Genomic DNA, 12301 nt, shown 5'->3' with positions numbered 1-12301 from the left:
CCTGCTCAAGAACCTCACTTGGCTTCCCATTGTGTAGCCTACAGGGCCCCAGTTGAACTAGCTCCTCCTCCATCTCTAATCCCACACCCATACTTCCTCCCAGCTCCTGTCACTTGGCCCTGCCTCTTCCTGCACAGCATTAATTCTATCCTGCTCCCAGCCCTTTCCTCTTGCCATCAACACCTGGAACACTACTAGCTGCTCCGTGCTGGCCCTGATCCTTCAGGCCATAGCTTAATGGTCACCTCTTCAGAACTCTTTCTTGACCTTCAAGTCTTCTACCCACTTTTCTTCTCATCTCTCTCCAGGTTCCTTTAATATGCATGACTCTGTAAAATGCTCTTGTTTGTCTCCCTCTAGAGCAGGAGCTTCACATGACGGGGAACTTATTGGTTTGTTCACCATTGTACTCCGAGTCCCCAGTGCCTGGCACATAATCATCACTGGATAGATACACGCTGAAAGGAAAGAGACAGCGAGGGGAAAAGTGAAAGTGTTCCCTTGGGGTGATCTTCCTTGAAAAAGATCTGAGGGACAAGGGTGTCTTGGTTTCCAGACCAGTGTAGAGGTTTACAAGGTGACCTATTGGTGTCATGGGACTTTCTGAGACCACAAAAATGACACCAGCTCTCCCACTGCTTCTGACCTTGCCATAGGGAGAGTCTTCATAGGGCAGTTGTAACATTCAAATGTTACATCCAAGTCCAATGCCTAAACAGCACGTGGCACCTGATGGGTGCTGCATGGGGGTTCTAGTGATGGCCCATAATATAACACGACAAATTCTCCATCACTCTCTGTATCTCTCTGTCTCTGTGTCTTTATCACTTCCCCTGTCTGTCAGTCTCACTCTCAGACGGTCTCTCTCTCTCTCCCCCCCCCCTTACTCTCTTGTTTAGAACCTCTTTTTCTCAAAATGAGATGCCCCAGGGTCCAGATATCCCTGGGTAGCAGTGAAGCAGGCTGCTAGCCCACACATGTCCCTTAGTCTGGGGTGAAAGCTATCCTCCTGGCTGTAAGGGTTCCTTGTACTAAGAAGCTCTCCAGGGAAGCAGGAGCACCTCAGGTGCCCTCACTTCCCTTAGCCAAGGTGCTGGCTGCCTACTGACCCAGCTGGCTGGCTTCTCCTCTGGTGATTCCCTCCCATGGCACAGACAAGGCAGCAGCATCTCACTCAAGGCTCAGACAGTCCCTCCACCCACCCATCCACACACAAATGGAGGAGGACCAGAAGGTTGGGCTGTCAGAAAGCAGTGCGATTTGCCAAAGTTCCATTGCCCTGGGGGAGAGGCAGGGAGCACAGGCGCCTTTGCTCTGGGCTGAGTCACATAGGCTCAGACCCTCCATGCCTCCATGCAGAGCAGAGATAAGGTGGACTAATGTAAATACACACTTAGGCATCTCTTCACTTTATCTTTTGGCCATCATTATGCATCTGCTGGCTAGGGGCTACTGGGGAAACCAATTTTGATGGGATGCTTTTCCAGGATATAGATCCTGCAGCTGGTATGCTTTTGCTAGCCATGCTGTTTCCATATGATTAGGAAGGAACTCTGGGGACTTGGAGTCCTAAGCTGGCCCCTGGGACTAACTTAGGCTTTCATACTAATTATTTTCCAAGGCAGCTTACAGCTGGGTCATTTGCACTCATATTTTTTCATGACACAATGCAACAGAGGTTTAATCCTTAAAAGAAAGGGGGTTGGTGTCTGATCATGGGAGTGCTATCTGATCATCCCTTCTGGTTTGAGATACAGTCCTGTTGGAAACCTGCCCCCACCGGTTAAGAGTTAGATGAAACCTTCAGATGACTTCTAATTAACCTTGGGAGCTTTCTGGGGGAGGTGGGATTTCAGGGGCACATAAGTGATGGCGAGGGACTGCCTGCCTGTGGACTCACACTGCTACCATTTGACTCTCCTCCTTTATATGCCCATAACAATGGTTTTTAGAAGCACTGTATTTGGAGTTCTGTGAAGCACAGCACTAGACCATTCCCTCATGATCTCAGACCATCCGGAGTCTTGTGAGGAGATCCTGCTCCATGGCATGAAAAGCAGATTGCCCTACCTAACCTGTAGGCATAATTCCACCCCAAATGGACTCTGTTTCATGTTTTCAGCCACACGGGTTCTGTCACAGGCAGTTGAGGTGCCCTGTGTTGGCTGTTGAAGGAGATCCAAAAGCCATGCTAGAGCTCCAGCCTTTAGCATTCCAAAGCTCCATTCTCTCTCACTGTGAGGTGTTCCCTGAGGTCCTCCTTCCCCAAAAGGCTCAACCAAGTGCACACCATGGCCACAGGGCCTTTCTGAGGTGGGGGAACCCAGCTGATTTAGTGACCTATCAAGTGGATTTGAGTTGTTTATTGGAAATGCCCATTATTTATGGTGGCTCATGGCCCTAAAACCACAGGCAAAAGCTGCTTTTAGAAATAAAACTAATAAATAATAGTCTGGCCCATAATTTATCAGTATAGAGGAAGGGAACCATTCATTTCCATTTGGAGCAAAAGGCTCTGAAAGCAGCAGATTCTCTTTTCAGAGAACTGGAGGAAATTCCTGTAGGGACGAGAAGATCTGAGTACAGACAGTTCAAAGGGGATTATGAAAGGAAATTAAAGACACGTGCCACTCCATACCTCTTCCTAATCCTCTTTCAGACATATTTACAAGACAAATTTTCTAATTTTTCAGACCCTCAGACCTGATTATTTATTTTTTTGGTGATATTGGTTTTAATTTTCTTACTCCAAAATTGAAGAGAGATGAATTGTAGTTAAGTTACTTTTGAATGTCTCAGGCATGCTGGGCAGAGGCTCAAATTCCTTTTCTTTCTTTCTTTTTAAAGAAAAATATCCTATGGGAAAGTCCCTTCTTTCCTTTCTTCCTTCTTTTCTTCTTTCCTTCTCTCCTTCCTCTAACTCCTCTTTTCCCACCTCCCCTCCTGCCCCTCCTCCTCTTCCTTCTTCACCATCATCATTTCCATCTCTCCTACCCCATTCCATTCTCTCTGGTTTGTAACCCAGACACAACAGCATCCTGTGGACAGTTTCTGTTCATGCCCCTGTGCCTATCCTGAAGTAAGACTTAGTCCTTTAGCACATCCTACAAGGGCAAACCTAGAATTTTATGATTTTTTACTGAAGGGTGAATCTTTCACTAAAGATGAATCTTAATGAATATTTTGTGGGAAACTAAATAAGGTTGTCATACTAAAAACCACACAGAAGAAGCTAATAAAGATTTCTACTAGGTGTCTCTACCCCTTTCTCCTCTGGCTCAGTTGTCTCATTGCCCTGTCTGCCCTTCCCCTCCCATTGTACCAACTCTTCCTCCTTTTCTGCGTCCTACAACTAATTTCATAGACCTTCTCTTACTTAGGAAAGTTTAACTCTCTTTATGCTGCTGCTTTTGCATCTTCACACCTGTTATCCTACTCAGCAAAGAAAGTTCCCTCCTTTGGATTTTTTTTTTGGGGGGGGGGTACTGGGGATTGAACTCAGGGGCACCTTAACCACTGAGCCATGTCTTAGCCCTATTTTATATTTTATTTATAGACAGGGTCTTATCGCATTGCTTAGCATCTCACTGTTGCTGAGGCTGTCTCAGCCTCCCTAGCTGCTAGGATTACAGGCATCGCACCTGGCTCCTCCTTGAATGTAATTGTGATATATGATAATTTTTTTAATTCTTCCAAATATTTTTTCCTGGCTTTCATTCATTCGTTTATTCAGTACCTGCACCTCATAGAATATGTCTGGCAACAGCTATGACCTGTCCAGATGTATCTCCGTGATCTTGTTTATTGTAATTTTTTTTTTTTTTTTAAAGCCTGTAACTGTACGTGGCAGGGCCAGGGCAGGAGGGAGAAAAAATGATCAGGTGAAGAGCCACAGAAGAGATCACTGCTATGAGATCTAAACTGAAAGTGACCTTAGAAATCAATAGCAGGCATTTCCACTTGGGCCTCAGAATTGTTTCCTCTATCAAGGGCCAAAAGGATCAGGTTGAGGAAGGTGATGTGGAATCTTAGGCCCAGTGAAGACCTGATGCCCATAAATCAAACAGCAAGATACTGGCCTTTGTTGGGGCAAGACTTGTAGCAGGGGAAGGAAAGACCTTAGAAATTTAGATCTAGGGCACTTACTAGCATGCATGAAATAAGGAAGAAACAACAGAAGTGGCAGAGTTGGCTGTAAATGGTGAGTACAAGTCATTATCTGAATGATTATTTGGTGAAACAGTGTGAGATCACTCAGATCTTTTATCTATGAGGCTATCCATTCAGGAATGTCAAGAAGGAGAAAACCACAAAACCATCAATCAGCTAAGGTAGATTTTTCCAACTTCATTTCCTATACAGTTACAATACTATCCAGATTTCAAAGCAGGCAATGCTATTGCCAATATAGTGAAAAAGAATCTCTGAGTGTTCCCATCCTCAGACCCGCTTCCAGGCCCATGGGACTTGTCCCTTCCTGTGGACTCTCCTTAGTAGTCCCCTGCTCATGTTTGGACCACCACTGTGTTAGAGGCTCCTTCTGTTGTTCTCCTATCATTAGGACTAATACTGTTTTACTCCTCCATCTCCATCTAAGAAGAGTTCTCTCTGAATTATTGCAAATATTTCTTGGACCTCCAAAAAGTTGTTGCTTTTCTCAGTTTTGGAGGATGTGCTGTTTGGAGGATGTGATAATAAATTCTCAATGACTTATTCTAAAGGATGAGAGTATCACACTCAAATACTTTGTCTCTCACACACATTTCTCCTCACCTATTGTCAATCACTGGCTGAACAGATTCACAGAGCTTTGCCTTTCAGGCTGCTCCTAGTGACCTCTCAGCCTGCTCAGAAGCACTGCCCCTACTTCCCAAGGACCCCCATTGGAGTGGGCCTTTCCCTTCATTTAGAAATGTAAGTTAGTGTCTCAGAACTTATATCCCAGAATACCACCTTCATTAGTCAATTGAGCAACTCTAGCCCTGAAGCCTGTTCTGTCGATATGTTATAAACCTCCAAGGTTGATTTCTTGCTCATGTCACAGCCAGATGATTGGAGGGTCTTCAATTGGGAGATCTGAAATTCCTCCTCTGGGTGGCGCTGTTATGCTCTAGGGGCTGGAAGTCTTCCCTGGGCGGTGAGGGAAGAGAGACAGAGGAGAAGATCTTGCAGGAGATGTGAGGGACAAGGCTTGGAAGTGGCAGACTTCACTTCCACTCATATCTCACTGGCTACCACTCATTCACATTGCCCTTACCTGGTGTGTACCCAAGAGGAGGGGAGGGGCTTGATGAGCCCAGGCCAATGTCTGTGTCACAGTCTCCCCCAGGGAGCATGGGAGGCCCCACACAAGCAGGACCCCTACAGGGGTGCTCTTATGTCCCATGGGTCTTCTCCCCACCACAGGCCTTACTCTAGATGGAGTTTTAGTATTAAAGTTTGTGTTCACCTACACACACATGTATATATACATATTATGTATGTATATGTATTTCATATATGTATGTATATATGAATTTCAAATTTACTTAAAATATTTACCAAACATAATATTTTAAATAATTGAATGTGATAGACATCCTTATCCAAGGTACAGGTATGAAGACACAAATTGGGTGTCAACATATTTAAATATAAGCAGAGATATGAAAAATTGTGGTATATATGTGTAATACGATTTGTAATGCATTCCACTGTCAATTTTTTTTTAAATCAATAAAAAATATTTACCAAATGTAATACTTTCTAAACAAAGCCTTATGCAGTTGAAAATGCTCAACAAAGTAATAGGATTCTCTATGGTTCTCAGTCTCCAGGCGTGTTCTCTGGCAACTTGGTCCCCACACATAAATCATGTCTAGGTGATCTTCAAGCTGCATCTGTAGATGTCAAGGGCACCTTGGAGGTTCTCCAAACTTGGGGTGAGGTTAGGTGCTTTTGACTTCCACCAAAGAATGATCTTTATGCAGGCAGTTGTTCAGTGAGAAGGAGGTTGCTACTAATTATCTACAAATACTCAAGCCTAAGACCCAGCATTGACATGAATTAAGGACTCACTGTGTCATGTAGAAAATAAGATTATAGATATGCAGGCTTCTCTAAGAGCCCCTTCTTCCAGGAAAGGGGAGATAACACCCTACATTTCTAGTTAAATCTGGAAGAGACTTGACCTTGTGTGAGAAGTTTTCCACAAAGAATTTGCTTAGTGAAGTTCATAGAAGGACAGGGTGGAGGCTTTATGCATCTCAGCATGGTGACAGGCACGAAATCAGTGAACTCAACAGTGACAAACATTTCTCAGGTGCTTTATGTTAGGATGGGGAGGTGAGAGAGAACATAAGATGCAAACATTGATGGTCAAAGATCCTGATTTTAAAATACAATATAAAAAATGTCTTTAGAGATGGACAGATTTGGGTTCAGATCTTACCTCCGTTGCTTACTGGTTTTGTGATTTTGAGTGAGGTTCTAATCTCTGGGCCTCTGGGCCTTCATCTATAAAACTGAAAGATAATACCCACCTCACATAGATAGCTGAGGATTAAGTGACATAGCAAACTACACACCTGTGTACAGTGCCATCTGTGGAGCAGCTTGGAGCCGACACTCTTATGCAGTACTCACATCCCCTTGAACCACTCTAAAGGTCACCTTCAGACATTGTCAATTCACACCAATGACTTCCTATAGCTGTCTGTCTGCAGACATTCTCTGGTTCTAGGAATATTCTCAGCCCATGCCTAAGACAGAGTAGAAGTGCCAGGGAGCTAAGTTTGACAGTGACTTTCAGTCAGGAAGCACTCCCACTTGCTCTCCCCTCAGTGTGAATTCTGAGGTATACTTCACACAGCTCCCTAGAAAGTCCTCAGTGAAACTGAGCTTCAACCACCTGGAACATTAACCTGTGAGTCCCAGTTGTCTGCAGCATCAACCTGCTCATGAGCGTACCCTGTGTCTTCCCTCCCTCCTCTGTCCCACCATCCCATTCCCTCATCTTGCTTCCATGGAGAACCTCCCAAATAAACTACCAATTCCTAAATCTCTGACTTACGGGGATCTGAATAAGTGTACATGGACACTGTGACAGCTATATTACTATTAATTTTCAAAATACATGAATATATATAGTTAATACAGAGAGATATAAACACTATAAAAGAAAACAGAAAAAAAATATTACTTCTAGCCGAAGGCATCTGGGAAAGCTTCCTGGAGAAGATTATGGGTAACATTTATTCTAGATGTTCAAGAATACAAAGGTTGTGTACATGAGAATATGGATCCGAGAAGGGCATTCCAAGGGAATGCCATCTAAGTGAGGTCAGGGCAATGAGGGGCTCTCTATGAACCAGAAAGCAGACCTTCCTGAACACTGAATCTGCCTTGATCTTGACTTCTCAACCTTCAGAATTATAAGAAATAAATTTCTGGTTTTTATAAGCTACCTAGGTTATTTCATTTCATTATAGCAGCCCAAATTAATACCCTGTAGCCTCTGATTTTTGCCAAGTCATTTGTCAATCTGTAGAGTCCCCACCGTGCATTCCACACAGTTGCCTACTAAAGCTTTCCAGGTGTCTCATGTCTTCTGAAGGCACCTGTAGGGTTTCTGCTCAGGGCTCCTCGGGATCCTGGAATGTCAGCTCACTCCTGGACCTGATAGAACACACTAGGGCTGTAACCTGTGAGCTGGGGACCCTAGGCTCAGGCCATGTTTGTCTCACTCATCTGAGGAGCCTCCATCATTTGAGAAGTGAACACAAGGTGTCTCAGCCTATCCAGAGGACATGCCAATGAATGGTTACCTGACAAAAATGAAGAAGGAGTAAAAAGAACAAGGCCTAGCTGCCCTATTGGCTCTAGTTCAGTGGTCAATAAGTCTTTTTAGTTGGAGACCTTTGTTTCAGTAAAATCTTGTAGAAGCTGAAGTTATACAGGTAAAATTGTAGTTCCCTTTGACAGAGCAAAGATAGGAGTTGGAAATTCTGCTTTCTCAGGCTCTTCTTTGAGGAGCACAGTGTGAAACCATTGATTGTCATGAAGAGGGAGGTTGAAGGAGAAAAGTGAAGAATGTAGTTTTTGCTTTCCATAGCCTCAGATTCTCTGGTGAACCATTTGGGCCTTCCAGATGAATTCAGTTCTAACATGTCAGAGAGATGGGTCCCTTGGTTTCAATTTGGAAGGAGTAAATTGGGAGACAATGACTCACGCCAAGGTCAAGACTCTGGAGAGGTGAGAAATCTCATCTCTCTCTAATCAACTTTGGTCTTCTCTTGCAGAGGTTCCAAAAACAGAACAGACTTTTGAAGAGCGCCTGATACTCAAGGCTTTCTTGCTAAAATTTGTCAATGCCTATTCACCCATCTTCTATGTGGCCTTTTTCAAGGGGAGGTGAGTATAATGGTGTCTCATGTGGAAAAGTGATTTTGTCACTAATTCTGGGTCCTTCACTGTCAGGACATGTAAGGCTAGTCCATCCCCATTGTCTGCTCACATCCTCATTCCTGTTCTCCAACTTCATCTCCTCTTGGAGCAGTAAATCATTCTGAATTAGCTTCTTCAGAGTGTGACAACCAGGGAAACTACACTGGAATTTGGTGTGTCCTTTGAGGACAAGGCAGGGAGTGGAGGGCATTGCATGTCTAGCGCTCAGTGGCTCTTGGGTCTCGCAATGCAATTGTGGTGCTAACTACTTGAAATTAAGATAGACTTCACAGGTTAAGGCCACTGTCCTTCACAAGACTGTCCTCACTTCATATACCATTCACTAACTCTGAGATTCTCAGGATGTTAGCAATTCTGATCCACTGGTTATAAATTCCAGGATTCCCACTCTCCTCTCAGGTATATTAATTCATTAGAATGACTCACAGAACTCACAATGAGCTATATTTACACTTACACTTTTATTGTGGTAAAAGGATACAAATCTAAACATGCAAATGGGAGAGGAGATAGGTTGCGGTTTCAGAGGGTCCTAATCATGAAACTTCCATGTCTGTAAGACTTGTCACCCTCCTGGTATATCCATGTGTATCACCAACTAGAAAGCTCACCCAAGTTTTGGTATCCAGAAGTTTAATTGGGATTTCTTTACTTAGACATAATTGATTGAATCACTCACCATGTAGTTGAGCTCAATCTCTAGTTTCCTTCCCCCACTGAGGTCATAATGCTATCACTTGGCTAAAAGCCCCAACCAATTGGTTAGTCTTTCTGGCCTCCTCTGACTTCATCCTGAGTAATCTCATTAGCATGAATGTAGGTGTAGTCCCAATGGCCCACCATGAAAAACAGTCCTAACACTCTGGAAATTCCAAGGATTTAGGGGCTTCTCTCAAGAACCAGGGATAAAACTAATAAATTCTTTATTGTACAATAGATCTGGAAATAAAATAATTTATGATAAATTACTTTTTGTGATCAGGCCAGTTGGCTACTACAAGCAGATTTCCCAGGAGACATCTACCAACTGTATTAGACAAGCTTCCCTAGAACTGGAAGTTCATCAACCAGGCAGTGCTATTAGGAACTGTCATTATTCACATTGGGTAATATTTTATAAGTGTTTGTGACTCAAAACACAAACCCCTCTGCAGGACCTCTGCCCTTGGCTTCTAATGAAAGTATAGTAGCAGAGCCAGCTATGGTGATGCACACCTATTATAGAATTATCCCAACTACTTGGGAAGCGAGGCAGAAAGATCCAAGTGCAAGGTCAACCTGGGCAACTTAGCAAGACCCTGTCTCACAATAAGAAATTAAAAGGACTGGGGATGTCACTCAGTGATAAAGTGTCCCTGGGTTCAATTCCCAGTATCACACACACACACACACACACACACACACACACACACACGCTGCGAATCATCCATATTAATGAGAAATTAATGAGTATATATTTCACTAGTGCTTTCTATCTAGATTTGATAGCAAGGGCAAATCACACACATAGTTCAGACAAAAGGGTGTTTGATGTTTAGGTAAATTTGTGGTATATTGGAAGAGATAGTCTTGGCAACAATACCACTGTAAACTGTGATAAGTGCTATAGTAAGAGGTGTAAAAGTGTTAGGAGGCTGCGGTACAGTGCTTGCCTAGCATGTGTGAGACCCTGAGTTCCATTCCCAATACCACAAGAAGAAAGGAAAGGAAAGGGTGTGAAACCACATAATTATAAACAGAAACAAGAAGACCTCAGATAAGGAAAGATTCAAGTGGAGCTTTCCATGGATGAATAGGATTTCAGTGGGTAGATAAGGGGATGCCATTTTAAATAAGCAAGACTCTTGATCATCTGTCTGGCTTCGTGACTGGCTTTTACCTATCTAATTCCCCATCTGTCCAGTCGTCTTATCCCTGAATAAAATATCATCTATATAGAAGGGGAATGAGACAGACTTCCTTTCATTTAAATATTTTCAGTGAGAAAAAAAATCAAGATATTCTTTCTTTTCTGATCTCGGGAATCTCCACTGGCAACTTTAGTCAGTCAAACCTTGATTTCCTGGAAAGTCATAAGCCCCCAATAAAGAGCTGCACACAGTTCAACTCTTGACACTGGTGAAGAGAAGAAGGTGCATAGAGAATACACTTAGACTCCAGACATCATTGTGCTTATTCTCAGAGAACACACCCACACCCACAAACACATACACACTCACTCGTACTCCTTCTCAGTTCCACACCACACTCAGTCTTAGCCCCTGCCCAGCTTTACTTCTGTCCACTACAATCTGACTGGGTTAAGAGTTTAAGAAGTGAACTTTAGGTGTTTTAGGTGATAATTGGTTGCCTCTCCCAGAGTGATGTGCTACCTCCCTGTACTCTCAAGGAGGACATTGGATGAGAATGCACATCCTCAAGCAGCCCTGGCACGTTCCATCTTCTGTAACTCTTCCCACACCTTTTGATTTCAGGTTTGTGGGCAGACCTGGAAGCTACGTCTATGTGTTTGATGGTTACCGCATGGAAGAGGCAAGTACAGCCGCTGGTGTTTCCTTCCTGGCTTGCATTTTATAGATGTATCCCCATCCCAGCCCCATTTTTATCCCCCTCACAGCATTTCGGGGCCCTTGCTTCTCTGAGCTCCACTTGACCTAACTGCTTCTTTCTTTGTCGTCTCCTTCCCGCAGTGTGCTCCAGGGGGCTGCCTCATGGAACTCTGCATTCAGCTCAGCATCATCATGTTGGGGAAGCAGTTGATCCAGAACAACATCTTTGAGATTGGAGTCCCGTAAGTAACAAATCTCACTTTCTCTTTGCTGCCAGAGGCTAGCCCAGAAGTACCAGACTTTGAGCACAATTTTTATGGTCTCTCCTCTTATCATTTAGCTTGGCCATTTACTTCCTCTGTCTTCTTGTCAATAACTTTTCCCATGGAGTAATTCCACTCCCACTGACCTTGTGTGCCAATCTGATCTGGGATGTTAGTGGCTCAGAAAGATTTACTGCTTGCTTAAATTCACAGAAGGAACAAATGGCAGAGATAGAAGTTAGGTGTCTCAGATCCTAAAGTGAATACTATTTTCAACCCTATTTGGTCTCTGAGGATGGTGGAAAGATGAGTATGAAAGTTTGACGCATGATAGAATCATTTCGAAAAATCTCTGAAAAGTAAATGTTGAAGATATTATCTCAGGAAGGGAAGGATGAATAGTTGGTGAAACACAGAATGAGTTGTTTTCATGTAGATTCTTTACCCTTTCTCCATGGTTTTATGCATGTTTCACAGAAGGACTTCTTTCAATCAGGCTTTGCATGGAAATGGTCATGAAAATAAACACTGACCCTCAGGCCCCCAAAGAAAAAAAGATGGAACGAATTAAAACCTACCTACAGGTCCAAGAAAAATGTAACCTCTTCTGTGTTTTCCTTCTATTGCTTTGTAGTTTTAAAGAAGAATCTATTTCAGGGGATCTTTTAAGGCAGCCAGCATCACAGAGCCAGGAATAATCAGAGGAAATGCTAAGATCAGCTGTCTGGAGGACCATTTGCAAGATTTGACCATTCTGGGGTGCAACCTCCAGAGGGTGCCTGTAGGGCTAGTTGAAGACTGTGTGACATGCTCTGTCTTCCTGTTAGAAATTTACTATGCATATTACACTAATAGTTCTAAGAAGTCCTCCAAGAAAAAATCTTTGGTTAATCCCTTTCTTTCCAACTGAACTTGAACATGTTATTGCTTAGGGTTCTTAATTGCAGCCATTGGAATCATTCTGACTAGTTTAAGTGGCCAAATAATTTATCAAGTGGCTACCAGAATGTTTTTTTTGTTGTTGTTTGTTTGTTTGTTTTTTTA

At 43.2% G+C, this 12301-nt stretch overlaps 1 protein-coding gene across 2 annotated transcripts in view; it reads left to right on the top strand.

The window, feature by feature from the left end:
• Ano2 (anoctamin 2) overlaps positions 1-12301 on the top strand; it is a 341337-nt gene that overhangs the window by 285134 nt on the left and 43902 nt on the right. For both annotated transcript variants that reach the window (XM_076852567.1, XM_076852569.1), the window contains exons 16-18: positions 8280-8391; positions 10920-10977; positions 11136-11236. In XM_076852567.1, the coding sequence (XP_076708682.1) occupies positions 8280-8391; positions 10920-10977; positions 11136-11236 (271 nt within the window). The remainder of the gene's footprint in view (positions 1-8279; positions 8392-10919; positions 10978-11135; positions 11237-12301) is intronic.

The sequence above is a fragment of the Callospermophilus lateralis genome, chromosome 4, assembly GCF_048772815.1.
Source record: "Callospermophilus lateralis isolate mCalLat2 chromosome 4, mCalLat2.hap1, whole genome shotgun sequence".
In the NCBI taxonomy this organism is placed as follows: Eukaryota; Metazoa; Chordata; class Mammalia; order Rodentia; family Sciuridae; genus Callospermophilus; species Callospermophilus lateralis.
This window is presented reverse-complemented; position numbering and strand designations above follow the sequence as displayed.